The sequence below is a fragment of the Molothrus ater genome, chromosome 3 (genome assembly GCF_012460135.2).
Source record: "Molothrus ater isolate BHLD 08-10-18 breed brown headed cowbird chromosome 3, BPBGC_Mater_1.1, whole genome shotgun sequence".
In the NCBI taxonomy this organism is placed as follows: Eukaryota; Metazoa; Chordata; class Aves; order Passeriformes; family Icteridae; genus Molothrus; species Molothrus ater.
The window spans coordinates 41,545,604-41,565,669 of NC_050480.2; the positions used below are offsets into that span (position 1 = coordinate 41,545,604).

Sequence of the window (20,066 nt, forward strand, 5' to 3'; positions counted from 1 at the left end):
TCTGAGTGTGTGGGCATTTGAACTAGAAGTATTCTTTTCTGAATCTGTCTTAAAAGATAAAACTTAACAGTTTGTAATTAAAAATGCAATCTTGCTAAAACTAAGGTGGCTTCTTTAACTGTTTTATGTGTTTGTAAAGCCAAGCGCTAACTGAAATATTTTATTTTTCTTTTTAAACTGGTAATTGTGTTCTTGCTGATATTTTGACTTGAAACTTAAAGTTTTTTCATTTTGGATAAAAGGTAAAATGTACTAGTCTGTAATTTTCAGCTGAAAATAACTTACAATGTTTATCTAATTTTTCTAGACCATTTTCTTCCGAAAAATTCAGCATATGTTGTGATTCATTGTGCTTGCAGAAATTTTCATGTTGCCAAAATCTTGCCTATCTCTACTGGCATTAAATAATTGCCTTATTTTGGAGGCAGAGCAAAAAAAGGCAGATGTTATTTGTATGCCCATATTCTTAAAACAAGGAATGAAATAAGATCCCTTTCCAAATGAGTCTGTGCTTATCCCAAGGAGAACACTTTACGTGCATTATTACATATTCACCTTCTATAACCCAGTTTATAGGTACTGATGTAATTGAAAAGATACTTCAACTTCTGAGATGGAGATGCTCTTCTAAAAACATGTAATTACTAGAAGAATTGGAGCATTCATTTCTGAATCATAAACAGGAATTTGCTGTGTGTTTAACATACAGTAAATAGCTGACTAACATAGAAGTGTACTAATGCATGAAGTAGTGAAGAGATGAATGGGAGAAATGACAGAAGAGATATATATCTATATACTTAACCCAAAATAATTTGCAATATTTTCAGGAGTATGTTTTGCCTAATTTCACCCAGCTATATTGTTAGATCAAAGTATGCAAAGGCATATTTGCATTGGCAAGGTTTGGGTTTTCAGTTTTTTTCCCCTTTTATAAAGCTGAAAATATTTTTTCTTAAATTTGCTAGCAATTTAAGTGCTCAGCAGCATTTGAAAGAAAATTATGATGGAAGTGGATCTTAATAATCAATAAATCTTTTCACATGTCTTCTGGCCAGACAGGTTGGATTATTTGAAGATAATCTTTCTGTCTCTTGATTTATGGGTGCTTTGTTCCTTTAATCTCCTAGAGATGCCTTCAGCTAGAACCATACAATGAAGTGTGCCAGTACATGAAGGGTCTCAGCCATGTTGCAATGGGACAGTTTTATGAAGGCATAAAAGCTCAGACCAAAGTTATGTTAAATGATCCTCTACCAGGTCAGAAGGCCAGTCCAGAATATCTGAAAGTGAAATATCTCCGAGGTAAGCTGGAATTATTTGGGGTTTTTGAAAAATTTTCTTAAATGCTTCAAGGACCCTAAAAGTGCAAGCTTGCTTGTAATTATGGTCATTCTAGAGAAAACAGTGTACATTCTCATGAGCACTGTTGACTATGTATGTTAAGAAACAGATACACTGATTCTTATTGTTCATACAGTTAAAAACTAGATCCAGAAATAGAATATACATTTCTATATAAATGTAGATTGTTGTGATACTTGGTTGAAAAAGACTTATTTCTATCTTGGAAATTGGCTAATAGAAAAATGATATTATCTAAAAATAATGACTTATTTAAGTGATGTTGTTTAACTGCCAAGCATATAACCTGGTTACTGTTACTGGCATAAGTAAACTGATTATGCAAACAGTATTAATTTTATTTCTTTCCTTCAGAGTATTCTAGGTATTTGCATGCACATTTGGATACCCCTCTTACAGAGTATAATACTGATACAGATCTGCCTGGAAATTTCAAGGATCACTGGGCCAAAAATCTTCCTTTTCTTATAGAAAATTATGAAGAACAGCCAGGGTTACAGCCACATATAAAGTGAGAATTTTTATTTTTAAGGTTTATTTTAAATGGAGGGGGGGGTCTGCCATTGAATTCAGTAAGACTGAATTAATTTGAGATATTGCATGTAACTGCAACATACTATGTGTATGTTCAGTGGACTGGAGGAGGAATGAGTGTTCTGTATCCTTTAAAGTGTTTCTCACACAAATGGTATTGATTTGTAAAACACAGATTTGTTTGCCAAATGCTTTCAGGACTTTTATAACCAAACTGTGTCTGATGCATGTTTTTCTCCTCTGTAAGAGATGTGTTATTTCAGAATTTTGAAAGCTATAAGCCTGATGTGCAAGAGCTCATATGTGTAGCTGATCATCTGGGTTCCATGATGCAGTATGAGACACCAGGATTTCTTCCAAATAAAAGGATACATAGAGGTATACTGAAAATGTTCTGTAAACTTGAGAGGGGGCAGGGGAGTCAGTGTGATAATTGAATGCTGTATCTTTTCTATCTGCAAATTTGGTTTATGCTCTGTTTCTTTCAAATCAGATAGAAACTTTAAAATAATTATTATGTCAGCATTTTCTTGACCAAACTGAGCATTGGAAATCAGTATCTCCCAGACTTTTTGATGTTGTCCATTCTATTCCTGTAAATACATTGCTTTCCCACTTCAGTTTTCCTGTCTGTGCAACACTGAGTATTTAGCTCTAATTGGTTTTCTGTTTCTTTTGTACCTCTGTCCTCGTGCCTCACCTCAGCAATGGGACTGGCCACTCTAGAAGTAATGCAAGCTGTGCAGCGGACTTGGGCAAACTCCAAAGTTCGGATGAATGGGAAGACCAGGCTGATGCAGTGGAGAGATATGTTTGATATTGCTGTGAAGTGGAGAAGGTAATGGTCACAGAAGGCAAGCCTGGACTGGTTGTCATAATGATGAGTGCTCCAGATAACCAAAGGGCTGCAGTCATGGACAAGAAAATGAACACTAGCTGCCACTGTGTAACTAGAAAAGTTCTGATAAAAGGATGGTGTAGTTCTGATAAAAGAAAAGGAGTGCACTTCTGAAAATACTCCATTTTTCTTCTTCTGTAAAGGAGGGAAAAAAAGGGTATAGCATTTTCCAGTTGAAGCAAAGCTATGAGAGACCATAGGATCCATTGCAGCTAAGGCAAATAAAAACGAACAGTTTCAACTCCAGAAACATCAAATGTTTGAGTTGTATGGTTTTTATAAGGAAAAAAACCAGTGTTTTGGGAAAAGTTCTTTTCTGTAATCTCTGAATTCTGGTTTTTGCCTAAAATTGTTCTGTCTGTGAATAAAGCTTTATTAGAAATATTACATGGATTGAAATGTGTGCCAATGTTGATGTCCTTTGTCTTTGTAGGATAGCTGACCCTGACCAGCCTGTGCTTTGGTTGGACCAAATGCCTGCCCGGAGCCTTAGCAGAGGTTTCAATAATCACATTAACTTAATCAGGTATGAGAGTTTCACCAAACAGCATTCCCACACACACTACGGGTTTGCACCAGAATTGCCCGCTCTTTGTGAAACAGCATTTTACAACATTGACTGTATATGTGCTTACTGTTTTACTTTAATATTCATTTTATGATTTCTGATGGAACATTTGGGATTTGTGCACAGTTTTCCCTTACGACATTTCCTCTTTTTCCTGAATTGCAATTGTATTACTGAGTTGTAGCAGTATCTAAAATGGATCCAGAATATACATATTTTCACATGCTGTTTTTATTTCCCAAGTAACCTTAAGTGTAAACATTTTATTAAGTTTATCATAGTTGTAATTTTTGTCAATGCTGCCTCTCAAAGGCAGTGGTATTGAAACGTTGCTGTTCTATTAGTTTTAATAGTGATTTACAGTGAACAGGGAAAACAGTTCTCATACTTGTTTTCAAGGCAGGCCAAAGTAAACAAAGTAAAGCAAAAATGATAAAATAAGTAACCTGTGAAATGTAACAGTTGCACTTCCAAATAAAGGTAAAATTTAAAAGATTCAACCACTGTTGTACGTTCCATCTTCTCCCATGCTGCAAAACTCTGTATTTGTAGTCATGACAGTGCTACTACCCCCCTTGAAGTGGTGCAAGTGTGATAGACTCGATGTGGCAACATCACTGTCAATCACAGGAGCAGTGTGTTTGTGTAAGTAAATATGTAGCCAGGTTTCATCTTAATCCACCCCCTCCTAGGAAATACTGAATCTTTGATCTGTCATTCTGCTTTTATGTATGTCTGTCTCTTTGTTCTTTGAGAAGCTGTACTGAAAAAGGAGAATAAGGGAAACAAAGCCTTATCAAGAATTATTTCAGGCATAGAAAAATAGAGATATTCTGATCATCATATGCAGAGGCTCATGAGGATTTGTCCTCAGTCTTCCTTCCAGTCTATGGAATGGACCCTAGCAGCCTCTCCTTTACTTGGAATGGTTAATGCAGCATTAAATTCCAGTGCAGATGATTTAACTTTGCAAGATGTGTTGCTTTCTGAACAGCCTTGTGCTCAGGCTTCTCTCTTCACCCCAGCCAAGGGTTACATTTGGGCTCCAGGCTGTTTGATCTTTGCTGCATTTCTCTCTTCATATGTACAGTGCAGCAGAAACCACAGCCATTGTACTTGGAGACAGAGATGCATTCCACACTTCACCTGTTTCTTCATGGTTTTATTTCTAAATGGGAGAGTAAAAGCCTAACTTCTAGGTGATCTGTGTTGGCAGAAAGGCATTCATGTAACAACACTTAATTAACATCCTGAAATGAATACTGAACGTTTATTCTGCGGAAATATGTCCTTGTACAGAATCTCTGTCAGGAACTCTGGTTTTGCAGTGGCCAGGGTACTTGTTCTCCTTTCATCAGAGAATGCTGGCAAAACTGAAGATGTACTGTTACAGCTGTTTTGGTCATTTTATAGAAGTCTGAATTAAGTTTCATGAACATTGAGAATTGTAGGCCCACAGTGAACCTAATGCTAACCTTTTTGGTTTGGCTCAGCCTTGGTTATTGGGGATCTCATCAGCATTTTGGTTGTGCTTGTTTGATAGCTAAGTAGTGGTTCTCTGAAAAATGCTGGTTTTGAAGAAACAATAGATTTGAAGCAGCCTAAATACCACTGTCTTAAGAGTTGCTTTTGCTTTAGTACTGGATGGTGATTGCATTCTTTTTGACTCTGGAAACCTGTTTGGTCATTCTCCAGCCTTAAGTAATAACCACTTTGATCAGCTTTCTATTGTTTGTTTCTGCTTTTGGCTCCATCCTGATTATTTCACATGATGTGAGGGATAAAATAAATGAACCTATTAAGCAGTAATAGTTGTTTTTTCACAGTTTTGAAGCATCTTCTAGTTCACAGATTTCTAAATGACAGTTTTTTCTTAAAGAATTACACAGATTTGTATAATTTCCTTTTTACATTACTCAGCTTGTAAAATGGCTGCTGATTGAAAAGACTAATAGGGCACAGAGCTAATACCCTTTTCTTGATAACTGAGGTTGCTTTATGGTCTTTTGACTGTCCTTCAGGAACATATACTTTGTTTTATAGTTAGGTTATAGTTTGAAAGCTATTCTCATATCCATATGACTAAGGCTGAATTCTTTCTAAAACAGCATGGCTACCTGACAGCCAGGTGTAACAGTAGATTTAGGCTGACAAATAGCAGTTTGCATGGTTATTGTGTATATTAAGATAAAAGCTGTTCAGTCAAATGAGAATTGTAGCAACAGGAGTTGGGTGTTCTTCTAGCATTTGTAAAAGATCTAGTCATGCTGAGCTCAAGCTGTCTCTAGGTTTTATTTCATCTGGATTGTACACCAGGAATTTCTGTGGGTAGAAATACTTAGATTACTTGTCTGTTAGCACAATCTTTTTCTTTACTCGAATTCTTTCCCTTGGAAGTCCAGTATTGTTCAGTGATTCCTGTCAAATGAGTCTTGTCATGGAGGCATTAGCATTCAGTGTCTGCTGAATCAATTTTTTTTTTCTTTTCCAGAATGGCAAAATGTTTGGAGTGTGTCAGAAAATAAAAAACCTTTTTTGTTTGTTTTGTGTCAATTTGGGGACCTTTTTAAAAAGATATATAAGAAACATCTGGCATTTCACAATTTTTGATAGGATTTCAGATCTTAATGTTCTCAAGATGCAAGTGTGTCAGCTGTCTCTTTGTTGGTCCATAGACAAGGGTGAGTTTGGCTTATCTCCTTTCTGGCTTAAATGATCAAAGCTAGTAAGTTTGATTTAAAGTAGCAAAAATGCTTTGGAAAGCTTTAGCTGATTTCATAGACAAAGCAAGGATTTGTGATCAGCTAAACATTAATGATATGCTTAATGTTCTTGTGGGAAACAGAGGCACTCTGGAACACTGCAACTTTTGAATTCTTGGTAGTAATGTTTACTAAACAAGAAGAAAGAGTGGGAATAAACACAAATCACTTTTGACCACCCACCAAAATTCTTTCTTGGTACAACAGCTTCTCGATGGCCTTATAGAGGATAGGTCTGCTTTGGATGTATTTTCCAAGATGACACTAAAGGAGAACCCACTTCCTTATATTGACACACTACTGCCTGTTGTACAGATATTTTTTAATACAGATGGAAAAGGATGGGACGTACAACAAGGGCAAATTCTGTATATTAGATTTGTCTTCATCCTTCCACTTTCCCTGCCTCCCTTTCCTATGTGCAGATATGTGTATGTGTTCTAATTCTGTTCAGTTTTTGAGGACTGATTCTGCTGGTTTTCTGAGACTAGGCCTCCTAAGGTGAGAGACTGTCAAGTGAGACATTAGACAGGGCCTTGAGCTGACAAAAATCCCTTAAAGTGGAAAGAAAAAGCTAGGTGCACACAGCTTCCTGTGATTGACAGTGGTTTTGCTTCCTCAGAGAGCGATAACGCTTGCTTTATAAAATCTTGTTTTGTAGACTGGGAGAAGAGGAAGGACTCCTACAAATGCAGTAATGGTATGTAATTTTTCCTCTCAGAGTGGTTATAATCCTAACAGGCTTCTACCACATTTTAATATTGATTTTTATTTCTTTAAACTTAGTAGTCCAAGGGAAAAAGCAACACCTTTTAATGTTTTTTTTTTTTTTTTCAGTTACTACTTGTAATTCTTGGGATTAAAAGCAAAAATAGTTCAATATAGAGGAACATAGGTGAATAAAGAAAAATATATGTGGACAGTCAGAGCAGAGCAGATCAACATATATATGGACAAATATGTAAGCTGGAGCGTGTTGGTTCTCTAGATGTGCCAATTGAGAATTCTTTTCTAGTTGTGTTGTATCTATGAGTCTAGGGAAGATTATATCTTGTACAAATTGATAATTATAGTACATAGATAAGATTTGCTGGAATCGGGCACACTAAAAATGGAGAAATATGCATGGAATGTAGTTTATCACAGAGCACCAATTGTAATGATACATGAGTTTGAGCAAGTTCACTATGTAATCTATATTTAAAATGGGAGATTGGCAATTTACCATGTAGATAAATCCTACATGGTTCACTCCTTTAATTTACAGAGCAATTGTGAATAAAATTGTGTCAAATATTAATGAGTAATATTTGTGTCCTGGAATGTTGGGTTGAAAAACAAGACTTGAAAAAACCCTTTCTTTTCTTTGTAGGGGACAGGTCATTAACATGCGGTACCTGGAATACTTTGAGAAAATTCTTCATTTTATCAAAGACAGGATCCTTGTTTATCATGGGTAAATTACAATTTTTTTGCCCCCTGCTTTGTTCCCCTAGTAATAGTGATCTGAATTTTACAAAATACTCATTTCACAAAGTCTGAAAGGTTTTTTTCTCAGTTTAGTAAGTTCTGGTTTCCTTAGCATGTATAATTGTTTTAATTTCTGCTGGAAATGGAAAACGGTTTTCATTGCCCCATAAAGAAACTTAAATTAATAGGAAAAACTCTGAATTATGGTATACCTAGAAACTAATAACTTAAATTTGTGGCCATGGTTCTGTCATGATTGGATCTCTATTCTTTCTAAGCATATGATTTATTAAAGATGTTTGGTTTCCTCCTGGTAGAATCAAGTACAGTTACTCTGACTATTGAGATAAATTTATTAAGAAGTGAGGAAAAAAGATAAATGAAGATATGGAGGGTAATTTTAATTGAAACAGGTGTTTGACAACTCATTTTAAATGAGCAGAGAATCTTTACTATCTGTTACATTGATGGGTTGGTAGATGGTGTCCTGGAACTGAAGAGAGTTGTAGACTCTTAAATGAAATAATATGACTAAAGGTAATATGAAAATTGATGTTGGCATGGGTGCTGAATCCAGTACAGTGTTCTGATAACATAAAAAACTAAAAAATTCTTTTACCTTTAAACCCTCTAGTTTTCCTTTGGTCTGGTAACTTTTATAAATACTGAGTTCTGTTTTTCCATCTCATTATGCTACTTAAATATCAAAAATGAAAGTGCAGAAAATCCTTGTAACTATTGAAAATGTTCAAGTTTTAGAAATTTATGATAGTTGCTGAAAATATGTAGCTGGCACTCTGTCCTCTGTTGCTAGAAAGTTTGTTCAGAGTAAGCCCAGTTAGCATTTGACCTTAACCCAGACTAGTTTGTGGTGTGATTCCTAAAAGAATTCTCTTCTAAAAATCTTGTATAGTGTAGTTAATAATTACTAGAGCAGTAATTCAACAGGTTTCTTCATGATCCAGCTGTGCCTGCATCTGAAGTATTACTTGCCTTTGAGTCTACACAGATATGTATATTTTGTGAAGAATATTTCTAATTTTAACTCTCTTCTACTTCCGTCTTTCCTTACCTAGAACCCCCTGCCCACCCACACTCATGCAAACACTGTTTGATGCTTTAGAGTGGTTAATAGCAAGAGTAAGACAGAGTAGTTGATTAACATAAGATAAATCTGAATATTGAAATTGAGATTTGAAGCTGAAAAAATAAGCTGAGCTGATACAGGAGAAAATTGCTTTTTGAAATGTAGGAGAGCATGTAGACAAGTATAAGGGAACTTATTTTCAGAAAATAAATCATTAATTTTCAACAACTTACTTAAGTATGACTGATTAGGTTAAAGGTATGTGAATTTCCAGAAATGCTACATGTGTTCAACTGTTGTATTTCATATTTAATTTTTTTCCAGTGCTAATAATCCAAAAGGACTGCTAGAGGTTCGAGAAGCTTTGGAAAAGGTACATAAAGTAGAAGATCTTCTTCCCATAATGAAGGTAAATTACAGAAAAAGTTTAATATAATGTAAAAAACGTAAAATGTGTTCTGGAAGATATTTAGTTCCTCAAAATAAAACCATTGTATATAAACTTGAAAAGAGTAATTGGAAATTCTAGCTCAGGTTACTCCAAATCTGGATGTATAGGGTTGGATCTTCCCTTTGATATGTGTGAATGGGTGATGTATATTTGAAATCCTTGGCCTAACTGTGAACTGGTAACAAAATAATGGGAAACCAAAATGTTAGGTGTAATTCTTTGAAACCAACCTTCTCAACCCAAGAGGCTTTGTGGTCAGATCTGCCAGAGTGGGCTCACTCTGTGCCTGTGCAACAGGAAGGAGAAAAATTGATGTGCCTGTAAGATTAGGAATATGGAAACTCTTTTTACTTTTAGGTTCATTGATGCAGCTCAGTACGTGGTGGGGCTGGCATAGGGAAGTGGGGGAGTAGTTGTTCTTTGTGACTGACAGCTAAAATGAAATCCTGGATAACATTTTTGAGTTTAGGATGACTTGCCAAAAAAGGAGTGGGAAACTTGCAGGTTTTATTCCTCCTGCTGGTGGTCTTTGTAAAAAGGCTTTGGATATATGACCTGCAAAATGATTTATACTCTTATCTTAACTTGAGTAGTAAGTCTTGAGCTGGGTTTAAGTAAAAGTTGTTCCCCCCTAGCCCCCCCTGCCCCTCCAAATTAATCTGGGGTGGGGTTGGGGAAACAAAGTTACAAAATATGTCTTTTTAAAGGATTGTACAGGATTTTAATCAGAGCAGAATAAAATTTGGGAAGAAACCATTATGCTAAATAGAGACAAATTCTTTACTTTCTTATCTTGTGTGTCCACATTGGAATTTTGTATCGAAGCAAAGCAGCTGGGTTGCCATAGAGCAGAAATCTCTGAAGCTGCCTTGCTGCTACTCGTGACAGACTGTCTTGGTTTGGATGAGTTCTTGATATTAGTGCTCGCTCATGCACTGCAATTATCTTTGCAGGAGCTACGTGGTTTAAGCACTACATTTTTCTCTGAGTTTTAAAATGTGTTGTGAATATATGTTCTTTGAAGACACCCCAATTTAAGAGGCCCTTTTTATATTACTGTCTTGTTCTTGGCTTTGAAACATGAAGCCAGGTGGATACAAACTGAACCTTAACAAAGCTTTCACTGTAGAAGTAGTGGATGTTGGGGTGGGCAGCTAAGTGTTCCCTCCTGACACACAAATGTGCAAGTAGGACCCTGTAGGGCATCTATCTAATCTGATTACTTTTGAATTGTAGGCTAGAAAAAATGCTACCAGTGGATTTTAAAAATACAGGTTACTCCAAGAAAGTGATGAAAATATATAAACCCAGTGGACTGTACATTTATTATTTCAAAGTAAATGTCTTAACTGGCAGCAGTTTCCATACCTGTACATTTTGGTCTGGTTTGAGTTTCATGCGTCCCATTCCAGACTGTATCAAAGTGGAATGCTGTCTCATTAGAGACTTTTTGTTCCTTAAAATAAATGCAGATTCTCTTGAAACAAAACACCCTGGATCACAGGTTTTGGGTTAATATAAATGACTGCATGAGTAAACACTAGTGCATACTAGTTTCATTAGTGCCTATATAAAAAGAATGTCTTTCTGATAGTGATGTAATTTGGTTATTTGGGTAGCTGGCAAATGCTGTATGTGGAAAGCTGGGATTTTGGCTTTACTTAAATGCAGTTCTGCCTGGTTTATACAACTCTATGGCTACAATGTTAGTCTTAGATAATGTAGCTTTGTAAAATTCTTAAACCTAGAGATATTTTCCCTCTGAGGAGAATAAACATCAATTGAAACTGGATCACAGTTAAGAAACTGTTGCTTTGAGTTTTATTCTGGAATTCACACTTTGACTAATGCAGCCACTTCTTAGTGTAAACATAAAATGGGGTCTCAGATTCCTGCTTTTCCATTTACATGGTTGCACCAAAAGGTTGCCATCAACAACATGCAACTTGGGGACAAATCTGTACAACTTGCTTTGTACAGTGGCTTTTCATAAACAGCACATTTTATTCACTATTTAGTTATAAAGTTGAATGCCACTGTGCCTCATTCAGTATTTATGGTTTCCATTCAGAAGGAAATAAAGGATGAATGAAATAATGTCACTGACAGTAACTTTTTTCTGTTCTGTAAGTTGTCCACATTCATTTCTACTCCATCTATTTTATGTGCTTCAAAGCAATAGGTAGGCAGCCTCTGCTACCTCTAATATTACTTTTTTTTCTTTTGAAAGCAGTTTAACAGTAAAACCAGAGATGGGTTCACTGTGAACACAAAAGTCCCCAGCCTGAAGGATCAAGGGAAAGAATATGATGGATTCACAATTACAATAACAGGAGATAAGTATGTTCACTGTTTTCAAGGGTTAGGGTACATTAAGCAGTGATGAACTATTAGCAATTAAATGTCTGAAATGCCATTTCTGTTCACATAAAGTGGGTTTTGTTTTTCACTCGTGGCATTTTTGTAAATAACTGAAGTTTATTCATTTGAGGGCTTGATTCCTGTTGTGTTTTCAACAAAAAGGGAATTTAGATAACACTGATGGAACTGAGTTGATTCTCAAACATACAGCACAAAAGTGATAAGAGACCTTGTTTTCAGCTTAGACTATAAAATGCCTAAAGGAGAAAAATATCAATTACCTCAGTCTTTACACATATCAAAATGCATTTCTTCTTGTGAGACTTTGTCTTTTGTGTTGACTGAGAAGTTCTGAATGGAAGGGAAATTTCTGTGATGTAAGAATAAAAGACACTGTCTTCTATTTGAGATTTTGACTTATTTATGTTTGAGATGTTTGCAGACCTTCTATCTGCAAGTGAAAATTTAAATAATACCTGAATGTGTGAGAATACAGTTAGGAGGTTTTGGGTCACTCTCTGGATGAGACAGTGAATGTCTCACTTCATGGATTCTGATTCCTTGTCTTTCTGAAAGTGAGCAAATTGAAGCTCAGAAGCACTGTCAATCTATTAAGTAAAGAGTTTATTAAAAAAAGTTAAAATTCTATGCATTGGGATTTTTCCCAGAATTTATGCGCTTTCAATGAGTGGCATGGAATCCAAACTTCCCTACTAAAATATTAATGTATCTCTTGTTTTTTTATTTTACATTCTAAATTACAGGCTTATATATGATGAAAGGGCATTAAATATAGGGCCTCACTCTTTTGAGGAAAACATTTTGGTGTCAGTAAATAGCCTAACTTTGTTCTGGACAAACTTTGTTCAGTGTCATTCAGTCTGTTTTGATCCATAGTTGGTAACTGCTTTATACCAAAACAATCCTGTTAGAAATGAAGAAAACTACATTCAACATTCTATACAAAAATCCTAAGTCCATGAAGATATTTTAAAATTTCATATTTCTTATTTTTTGCCCACAATTCAAGTGAAACACTAATGCTTGTCAGGTGTTCTTCAATGTAAATACTTCATCTGTGATTAGGTAGCAGTCTTTATGCATTCTTTAAAACTTAGGATTGATGTAGCATTTTTTATTCAGTGATTTTTGGGGATTTTTAATTAAATGGGAAGTAATGCACATGCTTAAGGAAGATGATAGGGAAAAGGTGATGTGTAACTGTAGTAGATTTGTAATTTAGCCTGAATATGCATCAAGTTCTGTTCAAAAAATGTCTTACCTCCTTTTCTTTTTCATTTGCTCAACAGAGTGGGGAACATACTATTTTCAGTAGAAACTCAGACGACAGAAGAAAGAACACAGCTGTATCATGCAGAAATAGATGCACTATATAAGGATCTAACAGCTAAAGGAAAAATTCTAATTCTGTCTGCAGAGCTGGGGGTAAAGCTGTTCAAGCAATTATTAATTCCTTAAAAAAGCCTTTTATGTTTTTATACTCTCTGTTTAATAGTCCCAGTTGTAACAGTTTTTGACAGAGTTCATAGGTAATAAAGTTACTTAAACTCAGTTATGACAAGTACCGTAAGAAGTTGCTGTCATTCGATCTGTTGTTTTAAAATTTGCTGGGCTTTGCCTGCAGTACTAGGGAGTGTCCAGGCAAGGTCTCAGTATTGCAGTGTGTTCTGGTTGTTTCTTATTCTTCTCATGGGCCTGTGTTCACCTTTGCCATCATCCCTGTAAGTACTGTTGAGGGTTTGGCTCACGGTGGTTACATATAAGATGAGTAACATGAATTCGTGAGAAGCTCTAGAATTGGGTTTGTGTTGATTTTATGTGCTAGGACAGTCTGACTACATATGAGCTTTTTCTTTTTCATCCTTTAATAGATGTATAGATGAACTGTGTTTCACCTAAATGTTAAAGATACAACAAAGTAGTTTGTTCAAGCTTCTGCTAATCAGACTTCAGTTTCATTATTTGACATTTTCACATTGGAAAATGGCTCTTAAAATGGTTCTTAAAAATACTTGTGGTAATGTATGACTTTGCAATGTATATCTTTGTAAGGTATTACCTGGCTATTAAATTATCTTTAATTCATGCTTTTTTCTTCTCTTAGGAAGTAGATGCTGTTTGCAACTTGATCCTGTCACTAGTTTATTACTTCTATAATTTAATGCCGCTTTCAAGAGGATCCAGGTTAGTGTTGGTATTCATCATCTCTGTTACCTTTGTTGCCTGCTGTACGATGTCCATGCCTTGCAGTATCTTAATGTATTTTTTAATATTAATAGTATTTTTAATAGAGCTGTGTGCCCTTCACAGCTTTTCCTTTTGTGCTGCTGTGACAATGGGAACTGACTTGGTACTGTTTTAAATGCTAGTTTGTAATTGCTAATGGTAACTATTCATAGCTGCATGTAAATTTAAAATGATGAGTAGTCTCAGCTCACACATTGAGAAGTGTTATTTTTAAATTTTAATGCTTGGTTTTCTAATCCATATTGTGTTACACCACTGTAATTTCACTTAGGAAGTTTTTCTGAAATGTGTATTTAAAATGAAATATACTTTGGCATAACTTGCTTCAATGAAGTACACTAAAATATTATTTTAGTAAATTGTTGCAACTGTTAAGGCCACCAGATGAAACTGTTGGATAAAGTTCCATATATCACAGAACTCTTCAACTGGAATTCTAGTTTAATGCAAACCTGCTTACATGTAAGACTATTCTGAATCTCTGTTCCACAAAGCACTTAAGCACTTAACATCTTTAATCTTAGTTCTAGATACAGTTCAGTATGAAAAAAACCCTGAGATTTTGGGATTTTATAATCAGATTTTGCATTTATCTTATAGAATGTAAAAATTAGGAGACATTCTGTCTGAGATTCGCAGTTCAAAAAAAAATTAAGTTAAAAATGAAATAACTGAATAGCTTTACAGTGCCTCTAGCTCTATTGGAGTAGAGTTCATAAACTCTTCTAGGCTACAGCTGATCTTATTGGAAACAGGAGTCTACTTTGTTTTCAGCCCTGTAGAGTCTTAAGAGCTCCAAAGTCTGAAAATATGGTTCTGACTAATGTAGAAAACAGTAGTAAAACTCCATAGATTCCTAACTTTCATTCTAGTGATGTTGGATAATTACAGGGATTTCACTTTTTAAGTGTTTTGTGCTTGTTGTTTTTCCTTCTAAAATAACTGGCACAGTAATCTTTACTAGCCTTCTATGAAACAATACTGTGTTCCATTTCTTTTGTAGTCTAAAATAGAATTATGGAAAGACTTCTACTCCATTTGTTGCTTTTAATTTTATTTTTTTTAGTGTGATAGCCTATTCAGTGATCATGGGAGCACTAATGGCAAGTGGAAAAGAAGTATCAGGGAAAATCCCTAAAGGAAAGGCAAGTATCAAAATATCAAAGTGCATTAGCTCAGTCTTGATGGAGGAGATAATACTTTTAAATGTGGGGAAAGAGCTGTAAAAAGGAACAGAAGTTGCATGCTTATTTGCTGGACATGGGTCAGCTGCATGCCATCGTGTCTTGCAGCCTGAGAGAGAGAGTATTGAAAATTCCATTGCTGTTCTGACAGCTGGTGAATTTGGAGATGGCATGTGCCCTAATGTGGATTAGTCAAATTGTAGCAGTTTGGTCCAAAAGGAATTACAGATCTGTTACTGAAGCATTTCCAGTGTGCTGAGCTGCTCTTTTCAGCTTGCTTTGAGAAGGGTTCAGAGAATACTGGGGCAGAATTAGTGATTCTTCTGGTGCACAGCAGAAATTTTCTGTCTGTACTCTCAGTGTATTGTAGAGCTTTTAGGGCTTGGTTAGTAGAGGTGGATTTGCAACTTCTCTTGATTTCTCCTTCCCCTCTGTATTCTGCTGAAGTCAAACTAAGTCCTGGTTTTTAAGTGGATATTAAACAAGGTATTATACCACCTTGTTTAATAAAGGATTTCCTTTTCTTTGACACTTGGGGGTTGTTAGCTGTATTACCTTTTCAGCATGAAAGGATTGAGAACACCTCTGTCTCCTTAATGTATTGTCAAAAGAATCAGTAAAATTCCAGTAAGAATCCAAGTTGTTGAAGAAAATACCCTGCATGGATAACTGAAGAAAGGGTGATTTTTCTCTTTTGTTTTAGAAAGCCCTGAAAACAATGTACTCCTTTGAGTGCAATGAACTCTAGTAGCTTTTAAGAGCAAACAGCATTTGCTTAGCAAGCAAGAAAGCTTCTTTTCAGTACATCATTAAGCTGGTATCTTCCCCATTCTGTGGGAGTTCAAGCTAAGGTAAAACACTTCTGTGGGGTTTCTTAAGTATTTTCTTAGGACTTGATAGAGTAGTATTTTGCTGACTGATTTTATGCAGGCAAACAGTTTCAGGATTACTACTAAGCAGGATTTCTGACTTACAGGATCACTGGGGGGGATATCTTTACATTTGAGGGTTTTTCCTGAAACAGAATATGCCAGAATATGAATAAACTTGTTTTTTAGAAAAGCTTTCATGATGTGGAAGAAATGGTGGAATGAAACTGGAGTTTGTTTTTTCCCTGAGTTGTTAGAAGGGCTAATCTGGTCGCAGAGTTACGACAACGGGAATTTTCAGGCTGAAAATTCATTTGTCTGAAGTCAAAGGTGCCCAGAGTCCTGTTGTTGCCTGGCAAGTCATTCAGTAGCCATGACCAGTGTAGCTCCCAGTATTGGTTGTGTTGGGGTGTGCAAACCCACAGAGAATTTTAGTGTCTGGCTTGAATGCTTCAAACAGATGGTGAGGGACAAAGTAGTGAGGGCATAGACTGGTTTGTAAGCTTACTCCTGTCTTACCAAGAATATAGGTAGCACAGCCCTCAAAGCCCTTCCTGAAGTTAGAGAACTTAAAAATTCTGTAATTTCTTAATATTTCTTTTGTTTTCTTGAATTTTCAGCTGGTTGATTTTGAAGCCATGACAGCACCAGGGTCTGAAGCATTTACCAAAATAGCAAGGAGCTGGATGAATCTAAAAAGGTAAATCCTTTTGTTCAGATGGGGAATGGGGAAATAAAATATGAAAGACTATATGTAAAATTCAAACCTATACTAAGAAATGTTACTTAGAAATTACGAGTTTAGTAAAGGATTCAGTGTATATTTTAACACTGTTTAGGAATTGATGAGAAGATTTGCATTTACAGACACAGTAGTGTATTTCTAGTCTAACAGAGTAGTTAATAGTCTAGACATCCAGTTATGTGAGTAAGCTCTCCGAGGAAATTGTTTGGGTTAATGTTTTCTTCATTTTATCCAGTGGGTTATATTTGTCTTTTTATATTATGGCTTATCACTGGCAATGAGTGAACAAGGCAAGGGGAAATTTTTGACCCATTTTTCAAATTCTTATTTTAAATCTCTTCAGACTGTATATCCAAAGTAATTTGCTTATCCTTTAGTTCTGTTTTGATTTGGAGATTAAGTGTTTTCAAAGTAGGTAGACATTTTAAATATGGAGAATTACATTACTTAGTATAGGTGCATGACTTTTGTGCAATGCTTCAAATTTTTGATTTTCATATGAATTTATAATTTAATACTGCATAGATTGACAAGGAATTAATATTATGATTTGGGTGTATTTAATTGGTCCCCTAGTTGTTATTCCCCATACAAAATCTAAAAATCAGGCCAGACACAACACCAGTTCTAGTATGCTTCAAGTTAGGGTCAAGGCACTTAAAGAGTTCTGAGAGAATTGGCCGAGGTCCTTACAGGGCCATCTATAATCTTGGAAACATGGTGCACATCAGGGGACAGTCTTGGTTACTGCAGGAAAGGTAATCTTGAGTTCCTCTTCAAGAAAGCCAAAAGGAAGCCCAGAGAAACTATAGGCTGGTCAGCCTCATTTTGATCCCTGGGGAAGCCATGAAGTGAGTCCTCTAGGAAAGCAGGTGACACGAAGGAAAAAGTCACAGAAAACAATCAACGTGAGCTTACCAAACATTCTGTGAGCCAATGATGGTTCTCTGTGGTAAAAACCGACTTTTGGGGATGATGAGAACAATCAATATTGTTTATTTTTATTTACTTCAGCAAGGCTCCCACAGTACTCTCATACCAAGATAGCACATTATAGTCTGGACAAAAGACAACTAGATGGATTAAGATGATGTTTGGATAACCAGATTTAGGGGGTACTCAGCACTTTGGACCACACCTAAAATACTGCATTCAGCTGCAGTAAAGACCATAATAGACCAGAACAAATTCAGTGTAGAGCCAGCACTATGGCCAGTGGTCTGGAGAACATGCCTTAACAGGAGAGAGCTGGGCTTGTTCAGCCTGGAGAAGATCAGGCTTTGATCTAAGAGCAGCTCTGCACGACCTATGACTGTTTGGTGAGAAGACAAAAAGCAGTGTGCATGAGCTGAAACAGCATTTAGACTTGGCCTAATATTTTCTTCAGCAGACTGCCCAAAGAGGCTGTGCAGTCTCCACCCCTGGAGATTTTCTAGACTTGGCAGGATAAAGTCCTGACACCCTGATTTGACTTCTCAGTTTACCTTACTTTGAACAGGATCTTAGATCCCATACCTCCTGAGGTCTGGTCCAGCATCCTAGAGTCTGTGGAACTCTGCAGATGCTCTTAGTGCCAGACATCTCACACCGATGTGCGTTACTTACCTTTATTATCAGGGGTTCTGAGCCTGGTAAAGTTCACTAGACTATCCCTTTTCACTAGAAAATCCCTTCCTAAAGGAAGAAGGCTAATAAGATTCAAGGGCATCTTTGTAAAACTCAGGCTAAAAATCTACTTGTAAATGAGTAAAATTCAGTATTCATTAAGGAGTGACATTTCTAAACTACAGGTGTAGCAAGTTGTGGATTTTATTAGAGTAGTCTGCACAAATATTGAGACATGCTTGTCTTGGAAATATAAAATTATTTATGGTTCCCACAATTTTTTTCAGTAATTCTCTCAGTTATATAGTCTTCTTTATTAATCCTCTGTTCATGCTGGTTTCGGTTTTGGTTTTTTGGTTTTTTCTAAAGACATATCTTTGTTCTTGGGAGTAAAGTCAGCTTAAGACATTTCAGTGCTACCCACATGGTTCTGACTCCCTCAGCTGTACTGTTGAAACTTATGGGAATCCATGTCAAACCAGATCAGGGAAGTCATTTGTGTTAAAAATAACCTTGCCAAAACAATTTATTTTTACCTATACCATTTTGTAGTATAGTAGAACCTAGGAAATTGCTGGGTCAAATTAGACATGTATAATAGGTGAGGAAATGAGCCAGAGTGGAGAAAATGCTAAAGTTGTCTTTGCTGAGGAAAAAAAAAAAGAAATCTGAAGAACTACAGCCCAAAGGACTTGATGTAATAATATGAAGGTAATTAGCCTGAGTGGCTTATTTGTCTGTGGTAGATATGTAATAGTGGATGTGGTAAATAAGGCTGGAAGACTTAAAGCAATACATTTTTTCTTTAAATTCTGCTGCTTTGGAAAGCTCTTCTATGTAGACATTGTTTTCATTCTGTATGGTGATGGAGTAGTCGTGAAAAACAAGAGCTGTTTGTGAACAACAGATTCTGAGAATCATTGAATCATTAAGGTTGGGAAACAACTTTAGATCATTGAGTCCAACTTCTCATCCACCACTGTGTTCACCACTAAACCATGTTCCCAAGTGCTGCATCCACACACTTTTGATGATTTCCAGGAATGGTGGTTGCACCATTTCCCTGGGCAGCTTATTCCAATGTCTTCATCCTTCCCATGAAGAAATATTTCCTAATATCCAATCTAAACCTTCCCTGGCACAGCTTGAGTCAATTTCCTCTGGTCTTGTCCCTTGTTAACCTAAGACAAGAGACCAACCCCCCTGTGGGCTACACCCTCCTTGGTGAGTGGTTGTAGAGAACAATAAGGTCATCCCTGAGCCTCCTTTTCTTCAGGCTAAACAACCCCCAGCTCCTTCAGCTGCTTCTCCTTAGACTTGTGCTCCAGACCCTTCAGCAGCTCCAGTGCCCTTCTCTGGACTCACTCCAGCACCTCAGTGTCCTTTTTGCAATGAGGTGTCTAAAACTGGGCACAGGACTTGAGGTGTGGCCTCACCAGTGCTGAGTACAGGGGGACCATCACTGCCCTGGTCCTGCTGGCTACACTATTGCTGAGAGAGGCCAGGATGCCACTGGCCCCACTGCTGGCTCATGTTCAGCTGCTGTCAGCCAGCACCCACAGCTCCTTTTCTGCCCAGCAGCTTTCAAAGCCACTCTGCCCCAAGCCTGCATAGAGTTAATTCTTGACACAGGTCCCAAATTTGTTGGAGAAGGTGATGAGGAAAAGCCTAAGTTTACTAAGTTAATGTGTTAACTTGCAGGTAAATTATAAAACTCATTAAAAAATAACTTTTTTTTTCTCTTTCAGTATTTCACCTTCTTACAAGAGCCTACCATCAGTATCGGAGACTTTTCCAACCCTGAGAACGATGATTGAAGTACTAAATACAGACTCATCTCATTGTCTAAAAAAAACTATAGTTGTTGTATAATTTATACAAATAAAAGGCCAAGAGGTA

The 20,066-nt window shown here is 36.4% G+C and overlaps 1 protein-coding gene across 2 annotated transcripts in view; it reads left to right on the forward strand.

Moving 5' to 3' along the window:
• TTC13 (tetratricopeptide repeat domain 13) overlaps positions 1–20,066 on the forward strand; it is a 38,839-nt gene extending 18,773 nt beyond the window's left edge. The window contains exons 11-23 of one of the 2 annotated variants that reach the window (XM_036380118.2): positions 1,131–1,305; positions 1,720–1,876; positions 2,147–2,277; positions 2,605–2,737; positions 3,231–3,323; positions 7,500–7,583; positions 9,009–9,093; positions 11,366–11,475; positions 12,807–12,942; positions 13,622–13,701; positions 14,831–14,909; positions 16,438–16,517; positions 19,916–20,066. In XM_036380118.2, coding sequence (XP_036236011.1) covers positions 1,131–1,305; positions 1,720–1,876; positions 2,147–2,277; positions 2,605–2,737; positions 3,231–3,323; positions 7,500–7,583; positions 9,009–9,093; positions 11,366–11,475; positions 12,807–12,942; positions 13,622–13,701; positions 14,831–14,909; positions 16,438–16,517; positions 19,916–20,039 — 1,467 coding nt within the window. In that variant the 3' untranslated portion in view covers positions 20,040–20,066. The remainder of the gene's footprint in view (positions 1–1,130; positions 1,306–1,719; positions 1,877–2,146; positions 2,278–2,604; positions 2,738–3,230; positions 3,324–7,499; positions 7,584–9,008; positions 9,094–11,365; positions 11,476–12,806; positions 12,943–13,621; positions 13,702–14,830; positions 14,910–16,437; positions 16,518–19,915) is intronic. The other variant, XM_036380119.2, reaches the window with a different exon arrangement.